The sequence below is a fragment of the Scophthalmus maximus genome, chromosome 16, assembly GCF_022379125.1.
Source record: "Scophthalmus maximus strain ysfricsl-2021 chromosome 16, ASM2237912v1, whole genome shotgun sequence".
In the NCBI taxonomy this organism is placed as follows: domain Eukaryota; kingdom Metazoa; phylum Chordata; class Actinopteri; order Pleuronectiformes; family Scophthalmidae; genus Scophthalmus; species Scophthalmus maximus.
The window spans coordinates 19,169,611-19,195,000 of NC_061530.1; the positions used below are offsets into that span (position 1 = coordinate 19,169,611).

At 47.6% G+C, this 25,390-nt stretch overlaps 2 protein-coding genes and 1 long non-coding RNA gene across 4 annotated transcripts in view; 1 reads left to right on the forward strand and 2 right to left on the reverse strand.

The window, feature by feature from the left end:
* Positions 1-161: 161 nt before the first annotated feature.
* On the reverse strand, positions 162-10,130 carry pdk2a (pyruvate dehydrogenase kinase 2a). 2 transcript variants are annotated; one of them, XM_035612376.2, is made up of 11 exons: positions 8,136-8,530; positions 5,974-6,115; positions 5,327-5,398; positions 4,963-5,147; positions 4,365-4,454; positions 4,106-4,183; positions 3,926-4,002; positions 3,719-3,817; positions 2,806-2,916; positions 2,519-2,632; positions 162-1,375 (listed from the first exon to the last, which is right to left on the reverse strand). In XM_035612376.2, the coding sequence occupies exons 1-11, from the start codon at positions 8,251-8,253 to the stop codon at positions 1,232-1,234; spliced, it is 1,230 nt and encodes a 409-aa protein (XP_035468269.1). In that variant the 5' UTR covers positions 8,254-8,530; the 3' UTR covers positions 162-1,231. The 2 variants fall into 2 exon arrangements, 1 of the variants encoding a protein (XP_035468269.1); XR_004785622.2 differs by lacking the exons at positions 162-1,375; positions 2,519-2,632 and adding exons at positions 3,428-3,507; positions 9,419-10,130.
* A 4,025-nt stretch (positions 10,131-14,155) lies between these two features.
* The window catches only part of tbkbp1 (TBK1 binding protein 1), a 41,473-nt gene continuing 30,238 nt past the window's right edge, over positions 14,156-25,390 (forward strand). The window contains exon 1 of the mRNA XM_047327573.1: positions 14,156-14,542. The gene's annotated coding sequence lies outside the window, so the exon portion shown is untranslated. The remainder of the gene's footprint in view (positions 14,543-25,390) is intronic.
* Positions 15,446-17,078, reverse strand: LOC118287342. Its single transcript, XR_007029821.1, has 3 exons — positions 16,988-17,078; positions 16,570-16,635; positions 15,446-16,463 (listed from the first exon to the last, which is right to left on the reverse strand). It is a non-coding gene; the product is annotated as an uncharacterized LOC118287342 (long non-coding RNA).

The window sequence follows — 25,390 nt, forward strand, 5'->3', positions numbered from 1 at the left end:
TCTTTACGTACACGCAGTCAAAACATTTTGTGCCCGGGGGGGGGTCTGGTGCTCGAACGGCCGGAGGGTCAAGTTGCTGAACTCGATCCCGTCGCCGCGGCGACACCAGATCCTGTGACACTGAGGTTTAAAGAAAAAAAATCTCACACACACAAACAATATCAGGAAGTGAAGCTGTTCTTTTTTTATTATTATTTACAGTATTTACAAATCATTTCAGTCACAAAAGTGAAGCTATAAAAATAACCTTTAACATCCTGCACGATTCATTTCTTTAACTATAATACAAAAAGAAAACTGTTCCATCTCCAACACGTATGGACCCACGACATTCTGTCCTCATATGGCACAGTGCTTGAAACCAAACCCAAACACAATCTGACTTCTGGGGTTCAGCAGCTACAAGCAGAGAGAACTCAGGCGTCACTGTACTGTACTTTCCATTATGCAACTTAATGCACAGAAGAGTGGATTACATTCATCCTGGTCCAAAAACAAAACAAAAACACTTTTGTTAAGAAGATAACACTATCGTTTTTTTTGAATAATCAAAAGCCAGAACAAAACGTCGACGGCAGAAATCACCAAAAAAACTAAAATAAACAATGGACGTCAGAGTCAAACTTTTTGTTCAGATCTTGCGACTCGACAGTTTCACAGAACTGAAAATTCAACCACGTGCAATAAGAGGACTTGTTTTTTTGAAATAGTTTCAAGTAATTTCAACGAAGGAGCCTTTGGGTGAAAGTCGCTACTGTAAGGCTTGGTGGGGGGGGGGGGGTCCTCAACAGGCCCCGCCCCTTGTTTTATTTAATATCTCTTTATGTCAAATATTTACATGTCAGAACATGTACAATGTGTTTAAATGGAAAGCTTAAACCCGCCTCGTTCTCTCATATTCACACTTTTACTCCCGTTGCATGCTGGGTGCTGCCTCCATCTCCATCTCCATGTCCATCTCCATGTCCACACACACACACACACACACACACACACACACACACACACACACACACACACACTCTGTTGAAGCTAGGTGTATTTTTTTGCGTCCCCGCGTTGACTGTGACACGTTAGTAGCTGTTTTTCTATTTTGTCTATTTCCCTATGAAAAAGCCCAAATGACAACAGAGGCTGAAAACAACAACAACACGAAGACGTTAAAACCCCGTCGACCTCGGCAGACGGCGACGTGAGGAATATGGAGACGCATATTCTCCGGAGGACCCTTTCACTTGGCCACCTTGTAGTTGCTCAGATCCAGCGGCTCCTTGCTGGGGATGCACCAGTCGTCCGCCTCCTGGCTCACCTTGTAGTTCCTCAGAGTGGTTTTGTTGTAGACCGGCAGCCTCTCGATGGAGTCGGTGGACAGCGCCTGGGGGACGGGGAATCAGACAGTCGGAATCAGTCAGCAGGCAGTCAACATGTCCGTCCGGACTCATGTCACATATGTAGTGAAGGAGTCTTATCAGAGAGGAGTTAATTGTATTTCACGGAAAAAGAGTAAAAAACTGTACCGGCCGATATGTATATTGAAAAAAAAACATGGCAATGATTGTTATGGTGCGTTCACACCAAACAAACAAGCACATTTCTGTGCGATGAGATCACATCCAGTTTCAATGCAAAGAGATGAGTAGATGCGAAATTTGCTTCACTCGGGCGAAATATTATGTATTTGGATACATAATTATAAGATTATTTATAATATTGATGAAGATCAAGAGCGTTAAGCTCCTCCCGATTTCCCGACGTCACTAATGTCCACGACGTCACTAATGTCCACGTCCGAACAGAGAGCGGATATTCTTGTGTTGTGTCACACCTATGACAAAAAAGAAATTTAATTGAGGCTTGATATTTGACAGTTTAACGATAAACTTTATTCTAAAAAGTATAAATGAAAGAAAACACAAATATAACAAAATATAAAGTGCTCGAATTAATTATTTTTTTTACTTAAAAAGTAAACATAAAAAACATTGTGTTTATTCTATAAAATAAAAGTTTTCATATCAGTAAACTGAAAAATTCTGATAAGGATTTCTATCGGCCGATAGATAAATTAGCCAGACTCTACTTGTGAGGTCACAGTGACCTTGACCTTTGACCACGACATTGAGACATTGCAATGGAAATTCCCTCGGGACAGACGAATCAGAAGATTCTGAAGGAATATAATTAAAGGTGTTGAGTCTATGTTGTCATAATTAGAATGTGAATTATTGAGTTATGGCCAAAAATGTCTTTGGAGAGCTCACAGTGATGTTGACCTTGGACCAAAATCAAATCAGCTCTTCCTCAAGTCGAAGTGAACGTTTGTGCCAAAAGGGGATGAAGAGATTCCCTCAGATACGACAAACGTACAGTGTGGAGACGAACCGGCTCCACAGGTCTGCAGAGTTCAGGTTCGTCTTTCGCAACGGCGAAGTCGTAGGACAATTTTCTCCCCCGATATTATATTCAGCCTCTTGGCATCCTGTCACCGCCTGGTGCTCCGTCACTGCGTCTGGCTCACCTTCAAGTAGATGACGGCGTCCGTGCCGTGGCCCTCCATGGAGTACAGCTGCAGGTCGCCCTGGAAGTACTTGGCGTAGAGCCGGGAGATGGGCAGACCGTAGCCGAAGCCGGCCTGCGGAAGAGAGCGAGGAGGAGACGGAGGGGGTTATGTCAGGGCTTCGTTGTGTGTCGCAGCTCCTCCTCAGGTCTTTAGTGGAGTTCGCCCTGTGCATTGTGACATCACTCGCGTTTTGAGAAAAAAGAAAAAACGATGCCACGATTTCAATCTTGTGTGTCCGTACTCACCAGTGGAGGCCGCGTGTATTCTCCGATCTGCGGCGCCGGGGCGGTGGAGTACATGTAGCTGAAGAGGTTCTCGATCCTCCGGAACGGGACGCCGCCGCCCTTGTCGCTCACCTACAGGCGGGGACGGGAACAGAGGGGGGAGGGCGGAGACGGAGAGAGAGAGCGATGACGGGCGATGCCAGCAGACGAGTGCCTGCCTGTCACGAGTACTCGGCTTTCTGTTTTGTTGACTCCGCATATCGTCACGGTGAACGTGCAAAGAGGAGCTGAGCCTGAGTCCGTCACAGGCTGCTGCTGCTGCCGGAGCTGGAACATCAGGGAAAAGATATCCTCGACTTCTAGCTCCATATTAGGACTTAGAGATAAAAACGCACGGTGAAGAGGCTGCAAACTAAATCTCTATCACCTGCAGCAACACATGACTTCAATGACCAGACTTCCTGGTTCAGAAACAGTGTGTGTGTGTTTCTGTGTGTGTGTGTGTGTGTGTGTGTTTCCCATGTTTCCACCTTGTTCCCTCTCCCTGTTCAGCGTGTGCTGCTGCCAATCTACCTCCACACCTCAACTCGGTATCTAATGGGACCGGATGGATCACCACCTCTTCGCCAGAACGTCGTGTTACCTCGTGTTTTTTTCCGTTGATCTGGTTACCAGTCTTTGCTGTCGTACGTTTGCCAGGACCTCTCACACACACGAAAAACTCTATACAACACACGGGAGGAAAGGGAAAAGCGGAACATGTCTCCTTTAAAATGGGCGTCTAAAGATAGCGGGTGTCGTATGCTGCGCAGATCCTTTGTGGGATATATGTGATTTTTCTGGGGGGGGGGGGGCTGCGAGATCCTTATGTACCAAAATAGCCGCGCCATCACTCATCCAGCACGAGCAGCTGTGTTGTAATGTGCAACCGTACCTTGATTGACATGTCCTCGCCTCCCAGAGACACCATGACTTGAATGGGCGGGAGGTGGTTGCTGCTCTCGTGGGTCTCGATCGTGGCCCTCATGGCGTTCTGCAGAAACAGGGAAACACAGCGTGACAAAGACTCAATTTGAAGTTGCTTTTAAAATTATTAAAAACTCTCTCTTTTTTTTTTTTTTTGCATAACGTCACACTGTACCTTGAAGAGCTCAAACAGCATGTGGTAGAGGTGAGAGGGGACGTACACGATGCCTATCGAGTGGTTCTTCTTCTTGTCTGCACAGAGAGAGGAGGGGAGGGAGGGAGGGAGCGATGGGGTTTCTTTATTTCATCCTATTCATTTAGAAATGGCTTTGTGTTGACTCGTGTAAAAGCTTACTGTTCTTCTCCTGCAGTATCAGATCCGGGGAGCGGAGGTAGTACTGGTCACAGAGCATCTTGGCGCTGTGGAAGGCATCTGACCAAAAGACAGGGAGATGAGAAAGTCAGAAATTAGGATTAGGACACGAAAAAGACATGGAATCAACATGAAATCTTCTAAAATTACAACAAAAACAACATTGTAACACGTCTCAAACTTTTTTCTTTCAACATAATTCATCCAACCTCCTCGAACTCCAAACATAATCCATATTTACCCTGGACTACATCTCCGACCTGACAGTGGGGGTCGATGCTGCCGATGGTGTTGGGGTGCACAGGGTTGGTGGTGCCGTCGAAAATGAGAGCTGCAGACACAAGGGGGAAAAAAAATATTACCTTACAAACTATAGACTAAAAAATAAAGCGAGTCTGCTGTAAGTAAAGGACCATCAAGTTTAATAATTCAATAATAACTGGGGCTGGGAATCATTTGACGTTCTGGCAACATGGTGCAGGTTTTTGCCAAGGAGATTTTTCTTTTTCAAAAGTGTGCGATGACAAAAAAAAATCAAAAACTGTGTTTAGAAAATAAAGACTGAAATTATTATTTAAAATCATTAAAATTATTATTTAAATGTGCAAATATCGAGCACCTGGTAATATGTAATGAACATTCACGCTCAACGTTTGGTATTTTTCCATCCTCTGTGATTCTACTGGTACACAGGAAGTATTGAAAAGTGCAATGTAACGATAAGACAGTTTTTCTATCATCACAAAGAAAAACAGTACGTCGTCACATCGCACAGCCCTGCTGACCAACCGGGGGCAATGTGAAACCCTCAATGTGCCATCTGTCTAGATTCTACTCACTGTGCTGGTTGATGAGCATGCGGATGGAGATGCGGCTCATGTAGAAGCGGTCCAGAAAGTACTGGATGTTCTGGTTGGTCACCGGGTCCTGGCAGAAGGCCTCCTTGTATTCGATGATGCCCTGGGCCATGGTGGGCACCACGTCGTTGTGCCTGTTCCGGATGGTGACCAGGGCGTCGACGAACCTGCGGAGAGGATGGACACAAAGACGATCAGGACTTCAGTTATATCTCAAGGATCCAAAGAACCAGGAAAACTCGAATCCCATTTCCATGAATCTGATTAACTCAACCTAAAACAACTGAGCCTTCGTTGTTGTGTCTCTTTGAGAGATGAAAACCGATCATAAATATTGGAAACTTACTCTCCCAGGACTTTGTGGTCGTCAGGATTCCTGTCTAGGAATTCAAGGATCTCCAATAAACTCTGGATGTACCTGACAAAGACAACAAAACCCATAAATAACCACACACACACACACACACACACACACACACATGAACATGAACACATGTAAGGCAAACAGCTGAGTAAGACCACTACAGGAATTTGATCACAACACAAAATCTAATGGCTAGGGTATTTTTTTCCGTCAGGGTTCATTTCTCACAAACGGAGAGAGAAAGAGGAGCACGGTTGAAAACAAGGGTCACGTGACGAGCGATGAGAAACTGGGGGAAAGGTTACAGCTGAGGGCCCCTCCCCCACAACTCTCTCTCTCACACACACACACACACACACACACTCACACACTCACACACTCACGCACACACACTCACGGTCCAACTCGGTCAAAGGCTACGTTTGTAATTCGGAGCATGATGTTGACACGGTGGGAAAATAAATGGGTCAGCTGCTGTGGCTGTTTACTCCGCGGTGGTCAGGGGAAGACATCTGGAATCTCCCCTGTGGTTCAAATGCATCATCACAGAGAGGCTGGGAAACTTTGGGGAGACGTTAAATATCTCAGATCGATAACAGCGCCACATCATTATGAATGCGTCGACTCACCAGCTCTGCACCGTTCGCACCGACGGGGTCGTGAGCAGCTTGTCGGGCAGGAGGTTGATCTCCTTCATGATGTTGGAGAGTCGGACGGGCAGCTCCTGCCTCAGGAAGACGAAGGACGTCTTCTCACAGGCGTTGATGGAACCTGCGGCGACACGGAGACGCGATATCGATCAGGGACGGAAGAGAGGCCATTTATTGATTCGCCGATTGGCAGAGGATTCTGGTGTTGAACACGAAAACAAGCACTTGGTCGGCTTCTCTGAAACCACGAAGGGCTTTTTCTTTCTGGCATATTATAAAAATAAATCAGGAAAGTGATCAATAAAGGCAATGACCATTATTTGCTGCCTCTACTACGTGAGCCGTGTTCTAATTCAGGGGCCGCGACCTTCGGTGTCTGGTGGGGTCGATCTGCGTCACCATCGTGTTCTTCCCTTCTTCACCTAGCAACGGAGCAGCAGTTGGCCACGGTACGGGAAAGTTCCTCAACGGTGCGCAAAGGAATCCTGGGACAGGGTCGGGATCAACCCGTCGGATCCTGCGCTGCTCAGGGATTGGAAGGACCCATTTGCCGGCTGCGTTTTGAAGGAGCCTTCGAAAATTTGAAACGGCCGAGTTACGTCACTGTGACGCCATGATCTCCGTCCACTGAAAAACGCGTAGCACGCGACCGTTCACGTACAATGGGCACGGATGTGCAGAAGCTGCCTTCAGCTGCACGCCAGCAAAAAGACAACAAGCTCAGCGACGTCTGTGATCGACCGCTGGTCGTCGAGGATGCTGCTGTTCGTTTCCACCTGGACAAGAGTCACATGACAGGACGCTGACGAGGAAGCACAGTGCCGACTGTTGAGACCCAACCAGGAAGTGAACGTGGGGGTGTCTGCGGCATCTAATCCCAAAGTCTAAAACGCAACCCACTACGTTTTCAAACTAAAGCAGGGCCGGAGGCGGCTTCTTCAACAGTCCCTGGCCTAGTGCGTGACCTCTGACGGGGGTCGTGTTGTCCCACATCACACACAGCTGATGGGCAACTGTCCACATGCAACGATTGCGATATATCGATCGCCGAAATATCTGCTTCCTCGTTTGTGCTTGTAAAACGAATGTTTCACTTGCTTTTCTGTCTCCTCCGTCCTCAGCCACGAATCTCACAAGTTTGAAAACACGTTTGTTGATCCCCTTCTTCCGCTACGTTTCACCGTTTCCATCCGGGTACTTGTGTACGCGCTGGACAGTGTGACGTGTGACTAAGGAAGTACAGTACACGAATTGACACACGTCGCCCATATGAGTGATGTATTATCATGGTGTTGGCGTGGACGTGGCCTGACTTTAACAGTTGGTTGGATGAAACAAGCGATTTGTAGATGGGCCAGCTGGGAAACTGGTGGGTTTTCTGACATCTGATCCACAATTTCACAAAGAAACATTAGATGGACAGATAGTGAGCACAGGGCTGCACGGTGGTGTAGTTGTGAGCACTTTCGCCTCGCAGCAGGAAGGTTCTGGGTTCGAGTCCCGGTTCAAACCAATCAGGGCCTTTCTGTGTGGAGTTTGCATGTTCTCCCCGTGTATGCGTGGGTTCTCTCCGGGTTCTCTGGCTTCCTCCCACAGTCCAGAGACATGCAGAATGGGGTCAGGTTCATTGGAGACTCTAACTTGACCGTAGGTGTGAATGTGAGAGTGAATGGTCGTTCGTCTCTGTATGTGGCCCTGCGATAGGCTGGCGACCTGTCCAGGGTGAACCCCGCCTCTCGGGGGGCCCCCGCGACCCTTAAATGGATAAAGCGGTAGATGATGGATGGATGGATATGAGCATAAATATAAGCTGCAGCCCAGATGATGCTCATTATTATTACCCTTTAAAATGCATATGTGCATTTCTCTGTATGCATTTTGCTCTGCAAACTGTGTCATACGTCTTTCAAGCAGGTATTAATGAATGTTTCCTCTGCAGTGGAGTCGTGGTCCTTCACGAGGCCCACACGGAGCAGCTGACGCAACCCCCCCCCCCCCCCCCCCGCCCTCCCTCCTCTCCGGTGCAGATCCATGATCCATTTGTTTTTCATACAGTTTTTACAGACGTGCATTTGCATGTGAGCTCAGCGCCCAACGGTTACACGATCAGCCAATCACCGCGCTCGCGGGTCGACACTCACCAAAGTCCAGGAACTGCTTCATGGAGAGCGGCGACGGGGAGAACTTGGAGAAGTGCTCGATGTGTTTGGGGACACTGGCCAGCGCCGCGTTCTTCATGATGAAGCGCACCAGCTTCATGGTCTCTGTGAGGCGTTCAGGCTCCGCGTCAACGACAACAACAACGTCCGACTCGTCCAGCTGACGGAGCCTCTGTGACCGACTCCGCAGCGACCGAGCAGAGCCAGACGCTCCAGCGGCAGCCAATCAGCGCGCGGCGTCGTCTTTATTTACGTCCTCGGCCGGCCAGTAGGAAGCGTCGAGGGGGGCGGGGTTTAGCACGCCTGCGCAGCCAGTCTGGAATGTTGTGCTGCTCTCCGATTGGGTAATATCGATCAATCAATAATCAAACAGCCACCTACATGAGAAGATATTCATATTATACATGATATATTACAATGATAATTAATGCTATATGATTATTGTAACAATAGTAATAATCACACTATCATCCCAGGAATCTCTGTCACAAAACAGGAAATGCAAATTCATTGCAAATATGAAAATGTTTTTGGGACAGACTGTGCATAAACAATGGATCGTGGGTTTACGCTCATATCAATAAATAAATAAATAAATTTATTCAAATTTGGACACCAGCTTTAAGTACCCTAGTATTTTCATATTATATAAGAATAAATCCTAAAAAATGAATTTCCTGCATATATTGCTGTATTTATTAGTATATTTTGGCATTTGTAAGTTTTGAAAGAACCGGTTGAATGTAGGACCTTACATCTCGCAAATAAGTCGGGCTCAGATATGAAAGCACAGTTCTGCTTACTTTAAATGTAATATCATTTACATAATTATTAAGGGGAGAGAGAAAACAAACATTTGTAAAAAAAAATAATTCTCACTGATAAACCAATTTGATGAAACACATGACACCTCCCATCGTAGCACTGAGCCCACACATTTACAAATATCATATTGTTATTACTAACATAAAACAAATTACAAAGATACAAATAGAATGACATGTACGCTCCATAGCCCAGGTATCAGTATGGGGACTGATTATTTCAACCTTTTTCACCCAGAGACATCAACCTGGGAAAAGCTTGTGTTTTGCAGTTGCAGGTGTAAATGAATCAACGAGCGTCATTAGCACGTTAGCTTTCCATGGTTTCACTGTGGGTCAAAGGGTTGGACAGCGTGACACGCCCCTCGATACGGATACTGTAGCTCTCGTAGTATTCACGACCTGTGATCACATTTTTATTTTGTTCACACTAACACTAACCCCTTGCGAGTGGAGCTGTATAAAGTCACAGAGGCAGGTTTCTCCAGCTGGGACGGTGCAAACTAATGTCCATCCACCTCCGTCCTGGTGTGGACGACAACGCAGTGGGACACACACCCTCTGGCCCCTTGTTTACTTCCTCCTCTCCCGGGGGACAGGAGTTCGCCCTCTGTCCGCGATTCTCCGGGAGCTTGGTTTTGAATAGAAAAAATGCCCTCGTCAGGGAACAGAGCGTCCCGCTCAAAATCTCCTGTTACATAATCGACGGCTGTGTCAGTACAGTTGGGAATCCCTTTGTAAAGGCCAGGGGCCTGTCTCGCCTCACCATCAAAACATGCAGGGTGCACATTTTTTCACAGTTGCATTGTGGGAAGCAAAAAAAAAGAAGAAGAAGAAGAAAGAAGAAAAAAAAGCCTGAAAGCAACATCACGGCGAAATGTCACAAATCTGCATCACAAATATCATTTCAGCAGCGTCGGCCTGTCAGACAATAACAAAACAAGTCGTTTCTTGTACGACATCGTCTGCGTTCGTGCTCTGACAGGATTTAATCTCGTCTCATTTAAAAGGTACTCGGAGATTAATTCGACTCAACATTTTTGACGTGAGCCGTCCACCTGACATCATGCAGGAATCTTTTATTCCCAAACCTGGTGTTTCGTTCAACGTTTTGCTTTGCAGTGTGTCCTGGATCCGTGAGTCTGCTGAAGAGAGACTCGTCGCTTGTCGCGAAACACATTTGAATCCGCCAGTCACGGAAAACAAAAAACATGTCGTCCTTCAGGCAGATGTGTCCTTTGAAAGAGAGGAGGCACAAAAAAACAACGGATCAGTCAACTGAAGAGGGGAGAAAAGACTTCGATCAGCAGGCGAGAAAAACTCTCCTGTCTCACAGACCGAGTCCTCCAACTCTCACTCCCACGTACAGTATCTCCGTCATACAGACTTTTATTGACGTGCATCCATTATCTGTAGGGTCAGTGACATCAGTCGTTTCATTATTTGTAGAAGCAAAGTAGTTTAGTATAATTTTTGAGGCACTTTCACGTTTTATACTAACTCAAAATAAGAGAAAATTGCTAAACAACTTAATTAAGTTTGTTCGACTTAAAGTTAACAAGTTCAGACAAGTTGATAACTTTAAGTCCAAGAAACCTGATTCATTTGTGTGCTGAAGATTAAAGTAAATTTTTCAGGTTGGTAAAGTTTTTGGAATATAGTTACTACTTTGCAGATGTTATTTATGAATCCTTGACAGCATCAGGCCGTCCCCTTGGATGAACTGGCACCCGGAGAGGCATCCCGCCGGGAGAGTGCTCAACTGGGCGGGGGTGGGGTCGCTGCTCGCTGCCCCCCTGCCCCCCTGCCCCACAGTACTTTTCCGCTCTCCGTTCCGGGCACAACATTCCTGCCAGATAGTCGGCTCCCATTCCCCCGCCGCCTGTCAACAGGCAGGGCACAACAGACGTGAGTGCTCGGCCACTCGCCTGGGGAGCGAGCCAGACGCCCGACAACAGCTCCAGTGGAAATTTCCTCTCGCTCCAGGCCAGAGGGGAGCGAGCGGCTGACGCCCCGCTAGGAACAAGTGGGGTCAGTGGAGTTCGAGGCCGACATCCCAACGCACAACGAACTCCTTCCCAGGGCGAAATACAGAAAAACATTCTCTCTGACTAGTGTTGAAATCAAATCCAGCTTCTTACTGAACTCCAATCCTTCCTATTACATATTCTTGCACAATATCTGTTTTGAAAGGACTAAAACTATTCAATAATTAATCAAGCCCGTTGCATTTCTACAATCCCTTTGACCAGTGTAAGGAGGCAACGGATGACGGCAGTGCTCCGCAGATACAGAGCAGAGGGGGGGCTCCGCTTATCAGGCACACGAATGGAGCTTTTACTGTACATGGTCATTACGAGGATTTTGAAAAGAGCCGCTGATGAACTAAGTACAAGGGGGGGGGGGGGGGGGCAGATAATGACAGAGAGAAGACTCCGGACATTTTCTGGAACTTTTCCTGCCAGCCCCCTTGGAAAGAAATCTCAGGAAGATGTCAGAGTGCGTGTGAGAATAAAGCAGGAAAGTCTCCGGAAGTCTCACGGCGAGCAGGGTAGGCGAGCAGGGTGGGCGAGCAGGGTGGGCGAGCAGGGTAGGCGAGCAGGGTGGGCGAGCAGGGTAGGCGCCACTCCCTCGCCTGAACCTTCCAGGAAATGTTCCTGCTGTTGTGACGTCTGACTCGGACGGTCTCCGGCGGCGTCTCTTGTGTGTGAACTTCAAACACAATTCCCTGTTTTCCAAAAGTTAATGTCTGAAAACAGCTTCAGTCTTGTTTATCAACTGCCGATAAGGAGCCGTGAGTTTCATCACATAGATTATTTATGAATCGTTGACAACATCAGGTCGTCTCCTCTCCTTGTCTCTTCTGTCCTCTCCATGTCTCCTCTCCTCCCTTCTCCTCCGTCCTCTCCATGTCTCCTCTCCATGTCTCCTCTCCATGTCTCCTCTCCTCTCCATGTCTCCTCTCCATGTCTCCTCTCCATGTCTCCTCTCCATGTCTCCTCTCCATGTCTCCTCTCCTCCCTTCTCCTCTGTCTCCTCTCCATGTCTCCTCACCTCCCTTGTCTCCTGTCCTCTCATGTCTCCTCTCCTCCGTCCTCTCCTGTATCCTCTCCATGTCTCCTCTCCTCCGTCCTCTCCTGTCTCCTCTCCTCCCTTCTCCTCTCCATGTCTCCTCTCCTCCCTTCTCCTCCGTCCTCTCCTGTCTCCTCTCCATGTCTCCTCTCCTCCCTTCTCCTCTCCTCCATCCTCTCCTGTCTCCTCTCCATGTCTCCTCTCCATGTCTCCTCTCCTCCCTTCTCCTCTGTCTCCTCTCCATGTCTCCTCACCTCCCTTGTCTCCTGTCCTCTCCATGTCTCCTCTCCTCCCTTCTCCTCTCAATGTCTCCTCTCCTCCCTTCTCCTCCATCCTCTCCTGTCTCCTCTCCATGTCTCCTCACCTCCCTTGTCTCCTGTCCTCTCCATGTCTCCTCTCCTCCGTCCTCTCCTGTCTCCTCTCCATGTCTCCTCTCCTCCCTTCTCCTCTCCATGTCTCCTCTCCTCCGTCCTCTCCATGTCTCCTCTCCTCCCTTCTCCTCCGTCCTCTCCTGTCTCCTCTGCTCACTGTTTGTTCTCCTCCTGTCCTCTGCAGGAGCATGAACCCTGGTAATTGTGTCATCAAATTCTCCGATGACGCAGCTATCTTGGGCTCGTTGCATAACAGCAGCAGCCCGTTAGTGAGTGGGGAAAGCTGTGAAATGGCGCGATAAGAACCGTCTCGCAGTGTATGTGAAAAAAAAGAAAAAAGAAGAAAAAAAAGATGGAGGACAGGTTTTGATCCCAGAGGAAAGTTATCCACCATGAGTCCAACATCACCCACGTCTGTTCCTGTACAGGAAACTCTGACGATGCACCGGCCTGCGACGCTCACATCTGGACATTCTGATCCAGATTGGAAGTGGATCATAAGATCCAGTATTTCAGATGGGTGGGTGACTTTCCTGTGCAGCTTAACGCCTTTGTACAGTCAGTCTGGAAGATTATAGGAGTAAAGTAACATACTGTACTCGTGGGCTACTACTTATAATCTGCACTTGGAATAACACCTCCTTCCATCAGGATCCAATATCATCTATGTGGCATGTTGCATGAAACAGAAGGCGTATGTGCAATATGATGCATGACAACGTACTGTGCGTCATGTGTCACAGCTGCAGAGGACTGGATGATATGTGTAAGTCTACTTGTCGTTTGCATGTATTTATTCAGTCTCATAACAGTTTTGGGGATACTATCTTTAAGAAAACATGCTAAAATATTAGTTATATTTAGTTTTTCAAAAGTCCCCATGCACGTATCACGTGTCTTAAATGCAGTTTCACATGTGATTAATGTGAAATGTAATTCCACACTGTTGTATTAGAATTTTCATATAAGATAAACATAAAAATGTAAATAAAGCTATATTATAGGACAAGTCATATGTTTTTGTATAAGGGACGTGCAAAATGCAACAACATCTCTGAGATCACATCAGTCACACAGATGTTTCTAATTTTTCTAAAAATAAATATATATTTGAATATAGGTTCCACTGAAGTTAGGGAGAAAAATGATCCATTCAAATGTTATGAAGAGATTAAATCAGAACAGGATCAGATTCTATGCTGAAGTTACAAATGGATCTGGACAAATGCAAAAATATTAACTCGAGCCTGATGAAATACATCAATTTAAAAGAAGCACTCACATCTGGATGGTTCATATAATGTCACAGTATAAAAACCAGTGCAGATAGAAATGTTATTATCCTAACAGTAGGACAATTCTTCCCAAAGCCTATATTCAGTATTGTAATAATGATGAGGTCGTATCAATTAAAATAAAGGAACTCTAATTCTTGGCACATGGTGATGAGATGGGGCAGGAACACTGACCTGGGTTGGACTCTTGTTCTTCTTCATGTACAAGTGCGGAGACTGTGCCATGTTTGGACCACGTGTCTTTCACAGTGTGGAAGCAGGAGGTGTGAAGAGTCTGCACGGCGACAGGACTATGTGGTCGAGCCGTGTGTCTTGTTGGTGTTGGAGTGTTTAGGATGCTCGAGAACGTGCATGCACTTCACAACGTGCTGCTGCTCGTCTGCAAGCCCTCGGGGGGGGGGGGGGGGGGGGGGGGGGGGGGCAGCGTGACTCAGGCAGGAGACATAGATGTTCTCGTTGAAGGCAGAGAGCGACGCTGCTGTTCCCGCGACATCATCATCCCACACGAGCGGAGGAGCTCCACGGTGCGAGCCTCACACGCGCACACACACACACACGCGCGCGCGCGCGCACGCGCACAGACACGCACGCGCGCGCAGTCCTGCACAGTGGAGCATCCACAGGCGGCGGTGCTCGTCCCTGCCACCGGAGCTCAGGAGGACGGACGGCGAACCGTCTTCACCGGGACTCCACCGTGAAGGAGAGAGCGCGCATCCTCTTCGTCTTCTTCTTTTCTTCTCCTTCTTCTCTCCGGAGGTGGTGGTCATCATGCCCCCGCCTCCCAGCCTCCGGGCCGATGGCATCTATGGACCGATCAACGGCAGCGCGTGAGTTCTCTTCCCCCCTTCTTTGTGTCCCTCATCATGATACGCTGGCTTCTGATGAAGGTGCGGAGCGAGCTGGATGTCACAGCCACGTTCTGACCCATCGCGCCCCGCAGAGAAACGAGCTCCGTCCGAGATGAAACACAGAGGATGTGAGATTTTGAAAAAAAAAAGAATTTAAAAGAAAAAAAGAAAAAGAAAGAATCATTTGTTATGTTTATTCATCATGCGCGCAAATGTCTTCGCGCTGGCCCCAGCTGATGCAGAGCATCCTCCTTAAAGGAGCCGCGCGTGCAGCTCGGGCGCCTCGGCAGCATCAGCACCACACGGAGCGATGCTGCGTGGCCGCGGGCAGCCTCCACCTGCAGCCCCGCGCTGACCCCGCGAGGCGCCTGCACATCTGTCGGCTGCGTTTGTTCTGTGGCCTGTTGTCATCACCAGTTATCATTAGTGTCCCGGCGAGTTGGGGAGAAGAGAGGAAAAGCCTCGGCAGAGGCAGGAGAGCTGAAGTTGCACTGTGCAGCCACTGCAATGTAGGTGACACCAACACAGCGTTTGTAATTGTACAATGAGAACTCGCCTTCTTTGGGTTTTTTTGCAGAGCAGGAACAGAATAATTTATTCATTATTATATTCATATTTTTATTTTGAAGTCCTTATTTGGTGCAAAACGTAAAAAGCTAAAGTGGATTTTGGTGTAAAAATACCACAGAAGGCGTGCGTGTGGGCTGCTGGAGTATTTCTGGCTTCTGAGAAAACAGCCGCTGCACATCAGGCTCAGGTGAGAAATGGAAGACGCTGCTTTTGCCCTTTTCACTTCTAATAGAAATAGAAGATGGATGCGACAGCGCCTAGAAGAACCTGGTCCACGTTTCTGGCCAGTGTCCCCGCTGCTCCGTCCCACGTTTTGTCAAACAATTTCAGCGTGTTCTCTGAAGGAGCACGCCGCCAGCCGTCCAACGGGAACATTTCCGGGCTTTTAAGTACAAACACAGCGTAGGAGGCGACACAAAGGGAGCAGAGCCGTTGGAGACGCTGCTCGTCTCGGGACACGCTTACATGTACTGTAGTGGATGTCATCATACAGAGGTTTCAGGGAGTTCTGCCTTGATGGCAGACACAAGGGGGTTTCTGTGTGGAGTGAGGGTTTGAGCAAGGGGGGGGGGGGCTGGTTTCGTCCTCAGATAAAAAGTCTGGAGTGGATTAAGAGTGGACGGAGCCGTGGCCCCCCCCCCCTGCCCCCTCCATCAGTAACTTTTAGCCAAGGAAGAGGAAAGTCTATTCGCAGTAAAGAACCTTTAAAAAATAAAATAATGACTCATGCCTTTGGCATGCAGGTCTGATCCACGTCATTATTTCACATGCTCAGAAAGGCCTGGTGGTTCGTCTCTTCAGCGGCCCACACGCGGGATCAGTGAGGCTGCGCGGTACAAACTCTTGTCTTTCTCCTCTTCCTCGTCCGTCTTCAGACTTCAGTGGATTACCAGCGCTTCGTTAGAAGTCCTCCGCCCACCCTTCTGGTCCGTTCCCATGGGGGCGCCGTCCGCCGGGGAAAGGGAATCATGAGGCTTGAGCCTATACTGTACCTGCTAATCACCAGTGGCATTGATACACACAGTCGCCGAGCTGCTCTACAGTCTCTCACGGGTCCGGGGTCTGTTGTGCCTGTTGTTGTTGTTGTTTTTCTGCTCCTGTTAATCAAGTTTATTTTTGTTTTGACACTTTTAAATGAGATGCTGATGCTGTTTTCATGAAATGCTCGTGAGAAACTGGCCTCTCTGTCGGATTTCGTTTGGAACGTTATTAGATTGGGCGGCACGGTGGTGTGGTGGTAGGTACCGTCGCCTCACGGCAGGAAGGCTCATGGTTCCATATCCAGGTTGGGACCAAGCAACCAAGCGACCATCCAGGACCTTTCCGCTTCCTGCCACAGTCCAAAGACATGCAGGTTGGGGTTACAGGTTAATCGGAGACACGTAGGTGTGAATGTGAGAGTGAATGGCTGTTTGGCCCTGTGATGTGCTGGCGACCTGTCCAGGGTGAACCTCGCCTCTCGTCCAATGTCAGCTGGGACTGGCTCCAGCCCGCCCTGCGACCTTTAAAGGATAAAGCGGTGCAGATAATGGATGGACACTTTGTCAGTCCAAAGTTAAAACCTGTTATATCATCATGTTTATGTTTTTTGTTTCATGACATCCATGACAATGTATCATTGGTTGGGTTTAGCTGTGTCCTCCTGCAGGACTCCAAGTGTGGAGCGTTCTTCTGGATCAACGTTGTGCCGACTGACCTTGAGTAGTGTTGCACCTGCTATGTGTGGACAGAGGGAGTGTCTGTGTCTATTTGTATGTGTGTGTTTGAGGGGCGTGGGGATGGGGGGGTGGGTGGGTTACTGACGCAATCAGCAAGGGAACGTCGGCGCCTTTTCGACAGAGGAAACGTTTTCACCTGCAGCGGCGAACGGGAAATCACGGCGTTCAGGGTCGCCGTCAGCACGACGCGTTCAGGGTTCTGGATAAAGCTTCGTAACCTGGAGAGTCACAAACACAGCACAGAGAACACAATTACCCTTATATCATTATGTAACATAACTCAAAGCAGAAATAAATGAACGAAAAGTTTTTAACCCTCATGAAAAATAAGACATTCAGTGTTGAAAAGCAGCAGATCATTAAGTTTTAGTGGCACATTTCAAACCCTTGCAGATCCTAAAAACTGCATTTCTTCATATTGCACATTAAATTCTGACAAGCATGTAAATATGAAAATGAGTTTTTCCAGTTATTTGGACAGTTAAATTCACATTTGATGAAAAGCTCGTTTCCTTCCTTATTTTCCTCATCGCCCACTCATAATTAAATCAGTGAATAAAAGGCAGATATCTCTGGACTTCAAGTTTGACATATATACAGTATAAATGTTGTATTATTCAAATTTACGTGTGACGTTCAACCCTTCGCCTCTCAGGTTGTACGATTGACTCTCTGCAGCCATTTGATTCCAGAGACAGTCGTGATCTCGGAGTGGAGCCGCGGCATCGTGCTCGACCAATCACGTGTCAGTCAGTCTCAGCTGTCAATCATGACGTTTCGTCCCCGTTTTTATAGCATCAAACAACCGCGGGCGACGTCACGGTGGGTTGCCGCTCGTTCTCCGAGGCCAGAATCTGTGGACTTTCTTCCCACAAGACGTCCATGACATTCATTTCACTTCAGGTTGTTTGGGTAAATTTGTGGCAAAATATTGTTCTGAATCTCAGAATTGTAGATTAGTCAAAAAAGACGCAGGCTGACGACAGCAAACAGAAAAAACTGTTCTCCTCGTCGTCTCCGTCTTTGTCGAGCAAACAGGCTCTTTTTTTCTCAGGGGCGGTTCTGACAAAATAAAACGCATGAATATTTTAAAGATCCTCCGAAGATTGAAGTCAGTCAACCAATTTCTTGGCTTCGTCGCTCGCTTTTGGAAAAGTTTTTGTATAATAATTCATGGGTTGTGATGGAAAAAAACCCTGATATCTATGAGTGTGTGTAATTCGGTGCAGCATTGAATTTAATGGGGCTGTTGGCCTTTAGCTGTGGAATGAGCGCCGCTGATTCATCACTCTGCTCGTTATTATTTATCCTATATTATTTATGCTGTTTGCGAAATGCACGCCAAGCTGCTCAAATGCGATGGCGAACATGGGCAGACATTATACCTGCTTGCATTAGCGTGTTAGCATCCTAATTATGTTTTAGTGTCTTAAGCCGCTCCAGGTAATGTCCAGGGGAAAATAGATACAGTCGTCAACACAAGAGGAAAAGTTCAGGGAAATGAGATGCAGTCTGGCGTATCTAGTATCTCCTCCGCTAGAATTTAAAATAACGTTCTCGCTCGTTTTGTGATTCGAGCGTTTTCATTTGAGACGTGAGCGTGAAGTGTTCTCTTCCTACGCTAAAAAGTTGGAGCTCGCCACGCCGACGCCTCGACAGTCGGTTTCACAGTGAACGGCTCCGCTCCGTTCGCTCCACAGCTTTGATGGTGCTGTAGTTTCTGTCGAGCACCTGAGTGGCCCCGCTCGTGAGAATATGAGGTCATTTATCTCGCTCTGCAGTATATCACACTCACACACACACACACACACACACACACACACACACACACACACACACACACACACACACACACACACACACACACACACACACACACACACACACACACACACACACACACACACACACACACACACACACACACACACACACACACACACACACACACACACACACACACACACGTGTCCTGCCCGGAAACAGCGCTGACACCATTCGCAGACATCTAATTTATGCAAAAGCGATTCCGTTTTTCCACCAATGTCTTTGCCTCATTTTCACACGTTTCCTGCCTCTGGCTCTGCTCTCCCACTCTTATGCTGCAATTACGTTCGTATACAGAAATGTGGACGTGTGTTTTTTTTTAGTTTTTTTTTTACGTAAGCTACTTACAGACTGAATCACTGGATGAACACGGAGAGCAGAGGCTCTGCCGGCTGATGGAATATTCATGGACGGCTTTTAAGGGTCACGAGGGGTGAAGGGAGGGGGGCGATGCACCGCCATGTTCCCATCCATCTAGATGTATGTAAATTTGATTTTTCCATTTAGGCCCGGCTCTTGACTAAGTCAAAAGTCTGCATCAACAGACTCTTGTCGGGTTTCTGTGTGTGACATCTGCAAAATTTCACATCGTTCCGGGTGAAAACAGGAACTAACTAACGATTCACGGCTGGTGACGAAGACCGGCGATAATTATTTCCAACACAACAAGTACCGAACTCCACTTCAGCGTGATGTGTCCTCAGGCGTCACCCGCATCAGAAGAGACGAGAGGCGTCGCTCTGAAGTACGGTTGATAAATGTGCCGGGCCGCCGGATGCACACGCAGCGTCCACCTCTCCATTTTTGATTCGGAAAAAAAATGTAATCGTAAATATGTCCAGTGTGTGACAGACGGGCAGCCGAGCGTCCAGCCGGCATGAACCAGATTTCACTAATCAGGTTAATGGCCCGCTGCAGGATGCTGCGGTCACACCTGGAGGAAGGACTCGGTGCCAAATCGGAGGTTCCATCATTTCAGGAGTCGAAGCCTCGTCCATTAGCTCCAGGAGATAATAAGGAGGGAAAAAAACCTGCAGGTGCACACACGCACGCATGCACGCACGCACACGCACGCACGCACACGCACGCACACGCACACACAACATCCTCTCCTCACTGTCTAGTCTTCAGTGTGAAGCCTGTTGCTCAGGTTTAAAGGCTTTTTTATTTATTTTTGAGGAAAAGGGAAAAGACAAAGAGAAGACTCGATTTCCTTCAACTCCTACAAATCTCCAGATTTCTGGGTAATAGTGATAATGATATAGTTCCATCAAAGGTCACTGAGGTCAACTGATTAGGAAGAGAAAACTGAGGCGAACAGTAGAATTGGAAACAAAAGAGTTCATAATAATAATCCGTCAGTTCATAGAGCAACTTACTGTCTCAACCTCAAACTGCTAAACTTCCTGTATTCATACACAAACACTTTTCTTGTGGGAAATTGAATAGTGGTTTAGATTATCCGGCCGAACGTTGGTTAGTGCAATGTTAACATTGTGACCAAAAACTACAACTCCAGTTTTGTAAAACTGGAACTTTTCTTGAAAGTAATAGTTTGATACTTTTAGGAAATACGTTCATTTTCTTTCTTTGTGAATATGGAATAAATAAAAAAACATCTTTCGATTACGGAGCTTTAAGCATAACATTTTTTACCTTTGGACCGACCTACCCCATTCCTCACTTCCTGTCTTTATGCTAAGCTACGCTAACTGTCTCTACTGTCGCTGTATGTGAGGCTGGTATAAGTCTCCTCAACAAGACCTTGGCAGCAAAGCAAAAAAGTGTATTTTCAAAACATGTCACGTTTTCTTTTATTATTATCGTCCAACAGGAGTAATAAAATTTATGACCCTGGAAAATCTGATAAAAAACAACTGCACAATGAGGAAGACTTTGTGGACAAACGCTGATAAATAGCTTGATTTTTCCTCTTGTCCTCTTTGTTCTTTATCACCCGACCATTCAGTGTCTCAACCTTTTCTCTCTTTATATAACCACACTGTAATAATATATGTGGGCCAGGGCAGTGAACACTGGTTCTCTCCTTTTGTTTCTCTCCTGCTCCCGAGTAAAACCGCGGGCGGCCCACCGGCACCAGACCTCTCCTCCTCTCCACCACACTTTGCTTTCTTTTGGACGATTCACTTCATCACATTGTTTATTAGGGAAGAAAAAAAGAAGCCTCACCTCTTTTCCAAACTCTCAAAAAGGAAAGAAACTCACACACAAAGTTTAGTTTGATGTGAAACCGTGAATGTGGGCGACACAAAGGTTCGTGTAGTTGTGTTGCTCTTGTTGTCGGGGGAAACCTGGTTGCTTAGGAGCAACGTGATGTAACCGCAGTGTAGCGTGGCCACGTAGCTCTCTCTGCGTGCCGACCGGCCGAGGGATAACGCAAAGTGCTACGTGACCGAGGCTGGTTTCTGTGACAGTGAAATCCCAGAGACGCCAGAAGCGACCCGGTGTGTGTGACGCTGGAGATATAAGAGAGGTCGAGCGTCTGCTTCCGGGCCGGGAGTCTTCACGCTCACCGGGGATTCACATTCTCCTTTTTTCGCGTCTCTCTTCTCGGAGAAAACCAGGTTACCCACTTGCTCGCCGCCCGTCGCCGGGCGGCCTCAGCTCCGCGCAGAGCGCCCTCAAAATAACCGCTCGCACTCTGAGAAAGCCCCACGTGTTCTGTGAGGAGACAAGACTTTGTAGAAACGTGTCTATTTATTCCTCCTGCTTACGTCACATGAAACAAAAAACGGGAGCAGAGTCACCGGCCGCGTCTCCCCGAGTAAACGAAGTCGAGACAGTGTCGCGGACCGACTGTCGTCAGAGCGACTCCCCGAGCTTCACCCGTGAGATAATCCCCGCGTTGGGCCCAGAGACACGGGCGCAGACATTTCCAATAAATGTGAAGCTGGAGCATTAAAGTGGGACGCGCCGGCTACCGAGCAACGCTGACAGAAAAACCTCCGCTCGTGTTTTTCTTTTTTTCACAGAAGGCTGAAGTTGGATTTTTACGCTGTGGTGACTCGGCGGCAGAGGACCCAGCTGCTGACCTCTCAGTCTGGGATGGTGTGTGTTTGTTTGTTGGCCAATCACAATGGGCTTTGCAAGAGTTTGCTTGTTGCTAACGAACACGCAGCGATGGCAGGTTTATCTTTTAACCACTGCAACGTTTAAAGGTGCCCTGTGCATGTTCGACCACCGGTGGCGCTATAGCGAGTAATGTACAAGTGAGCGTCGCCCCCGCGTCTGGAAAATGAAGCCGATGCTGCAGTGCCTCAAGTCTGTGTTCTCTGTAACGACCAGCAGAGGGCGACTCAACTAGCTGTTGCTATAGAAGTCGATGAGAACGCGACTCGACTTCTTCTCACTTGATCTAAATATATTTTCCTGGAGAGTTTATGGTTCAATCTTTAGTTTCAAGTCGTATTCAACAAAGCATGATGTTCATCTTGTACATTATGGTTCATTTAGAGTCAAGTAGACTTCGCGCATTCAATTTTAGCCTCAGTGCCTCAAGAGCTGGTAATAGTTTTGTCTGAACCGTTGAAAATCAACGAAAATTGCAGTTCTGGTTGTAGAACGTTTATTATTTTAACATGCTCACGTATTAATGGCATATTCATGGACGGAGCTGGTGTCGTCCTGGCTTTGGGGCTGATAACAGCACTGGGAGTAAATACTTGATTTTGTGGGAATTATGTTGTTTATCTTTATCGTTATGTGAACGTTTACAGTGACGGTCGTCAGTTTTTATCGAGCCAGAAAAAGGAAAAAGAATTGTTGCTTCTTAAAACAAACAGCCACGATAATGTCCTGAAACATGTCGTTCAAATCATGCAAGAACCACAGGAAATGTAAAACTCAGCAAACAGTTCAGTTCACAGAGACACAAATGTTTCTGTCACTGAGACGTGTATAGTCATGGTCCGGTGCAGGCCGCTGGGGTGTCTGTCGTACAGTTTCTGTTCTGCCGTTGTGTGTTTTCCTACCTGTCGTTGTGATTTGCACTTCAGGGCCACCGTAGGAAAGAGAAAGCCTTGGTTGTGTTGTTGCTGCTGTCCATGGTGCTGAAAAGACAATATCCAGGTCAACTGTACACACACACACACACACACACACACACACACACACACACACACACACACACACACACACACACACACACACACACACACACACACACACACACACACACACACACACACACACACACACACACACACACGACACCGTGTTCTCCTTTGTGACTAAAGACAACATATCCCAGAGTTCACAGTTCATGGTCCAAAAAACTAAAAAGCAATGTTGCTGCTCTCGTACGTCGCCTTCTCTTGATCGTGCGGTGCAGTCAAAGATCTTTTCTCAACACCTCATCTTTTATTTCAAGCAGACGATAAAAAGACAGAGAAGCGTTTGTGTGCGTTTGTGTGTGTGTGTGTGTGTGTGTGGGTAGAGAAGATGACTTTGTACAGACAAAGCAGAAGCTGGAGGCTGGAGTGTGTGTGTGTGTGTGTGTGTGTGTGTGTGTGTGTGTGTGTGCACCTGTGCACCCCCTGAATGTGTGTGTGTGTGTGTGTGTGTGTGTGTGTGTGTGTGTGTGTTGAATGTTGTTCCTCCAGATAATGATCTCCACTTCGTGTGAAGTGTGCAGAGACACGTGAACTGGAACACGGGAGGTTCGACGCCCTTTAACAAGTGTGTCGTTGTTGTCATTGTTGTTGTCGTTGTTTCCTTTGTGCACAGTGGTAATTTTTGGATTTCGAACGCCGCCCGTGCACCTGTTCCTCCTAAAGCTCGGTCCAGGTCCAGGCCTCTGCCTCGTCCTCCATTCATCTCTCTTCTCTGTTCGTCCCGTCAGCTGTGCGGTCATCGACTGCAGCTGCTTGCTTTATCCTCCACAAGTGTTGCATGTCCCCGTCCGACTCCCCCAGGTCCCTTGGTTACACACTACAATTCTCTCCTCCCTCTGTCTGTCTGTCTGTCCTTCTGTCTGTCTGTCTGTCTGTCTGTCTGTCTGTCTGTCTGTCTGTCTGTCTCTGTCTCTCTCTCTCTGTCGTATGCCTGTTTTTGGCAAACTGAAAGTATGTTGTATGGTGCGTGCAGACCTGCTTCATTGACCACAGTGTGTGCGTGTGTAACAGGGAAATATAGGAAAGAGACCCCCCCCCAGCCCCTCACAGCTGTTTGATTGCCCCTTCCCCTTTTAATGTGTGTGTGTGTGTGTGTGTGAGAGAGAGGGAGAGAGTAGCTGAGCTGCCGTGTCCTCGTCAAGGACGTTGACTTTCATCAAAGCAGCGTCTTGATAAGGGGTCACGTGCATCTGGCGCGCGCGCACAAACACACACACACACACACACACACACACACAGATGCGCACACACACACACACACACACACACACACACACATTCAGGGGGCGCACACGTGCACACACAGTATTCTTTTTTTTATGCCACCTGAACGAGCGGAGGTCTTTCCGCCTTGTACAGACGATGTCACACGCGCCCTCGTCGCGATGTACTCGGCTCCCATAATGCACTGCTCACGTTTATCGTATATTCTTTCTGATCCAAGCCAGCGCCCTCTCGCTCTCATCTCCCCCCCCCCTCACACATCATCTCGTCTCTGGACTCGTCCAACAAGCAGCAGCGGCGGCATGAAGTATTAATTCATCAGCAGACACAGATTGTCACATCAGCACCGGGAGCCAATTAAACTCTGGGTTACTCTGCCTTCAGCTTGTTCTCGTAGATCTTGGTTTCTTGAAATAATGGGAGCTGGAATCAATCTCACTTCGCTCCGTCTACATGTCTGCGATCGTTTGGATAATTTCTATCAGACATGACTGGATTTGAATCAGTTTTTTATCCCTCCATCTGCATAAAACCATGTTAAGCTTTGTGTTTTATGATGATGATGATGTGTGTGTGTGTGTGGGTATGTCTTGTTCATGCCCCATGTCTCTGCGTCCGCTGCAGCTTCAGTCTCTCCGTGCGTTTGATTTCCACACCAGAGACGTTAATTAGGCGGAAATTGAAAATCTAAAAATACACAATTAATGTGTGTGTGTGTGTTTTAAAATATCTTAAAGTCGTAAAAGTGATGTTTTTTTGACGCTCTTTGAAAATGTGTTTTCATTTCCACGCATCTTAGGTTTACACGACCGCCATTTTGTAGCGTACGTGCACGCGCGTGTGTGCCAGCGTCATGTGCGTCCGACTGTCTGACTGTCGGTCTGTCGGTGAGCAGGATGTGATGTCCTGTGAGGCAACGCGAGCCTTCAGATGCCGGTGGGATCAAGACAAAATAAGTGGAGAGCCAAGAACGAGTCAGGGCCACTGGCACTGGAACGATTTGAGCTGCTCCAGCTGTCAAGGTTTCTCCCCGGCTGGCATTAATGTTTCGAGTTTACCGTGAGGCAGGAGCTCACTGAGAAGTGTGTGTGTTTGTGTGTGTGTGTGTGTGTGTGTGTGTGTGTGTGTGTGTGTGCGTCATGGGATCTGACTGATACTGCTTTCCACTTCAAGGCTGTGATCCTCCTCCTCCTCCATCGCAGCGAGCGCGGCCGTGAACACGCGACCCGACGAGCGCAGGCACAGGAAACAAAGAGCACAAAGCGAGAAATGTTCCGCGCTCATGATTACGAACCGTTCAAATGAATAAACCATGAGACTTTCACCTGGGAGGAGGCGACCCTCGCTGTCGCTCT

Coding starts and splice junctions, on each gene's coding strand:
- pdk2a (XM_035612376.2), bottom strand. CDS start 8,253: ATGAAGCTGGTGCGCTTCATCATGAAGAACGCGGCGCTGGCCAGTGTC. Junction 4,455..4,962: donor CATGCTCATCAACCAGCACA/GTGAGTAGAATC, acceptor TTGTGTCTGCAG/CTCTCATTTTCGACGGCACC. Junction 1,376..2,518: donor ACGCCGTCATCTACTTGAAG/GTGAGCCAGACG, acceptor CCCGTCCCCCAG/GCGCTGTCCACCGACTCCAT.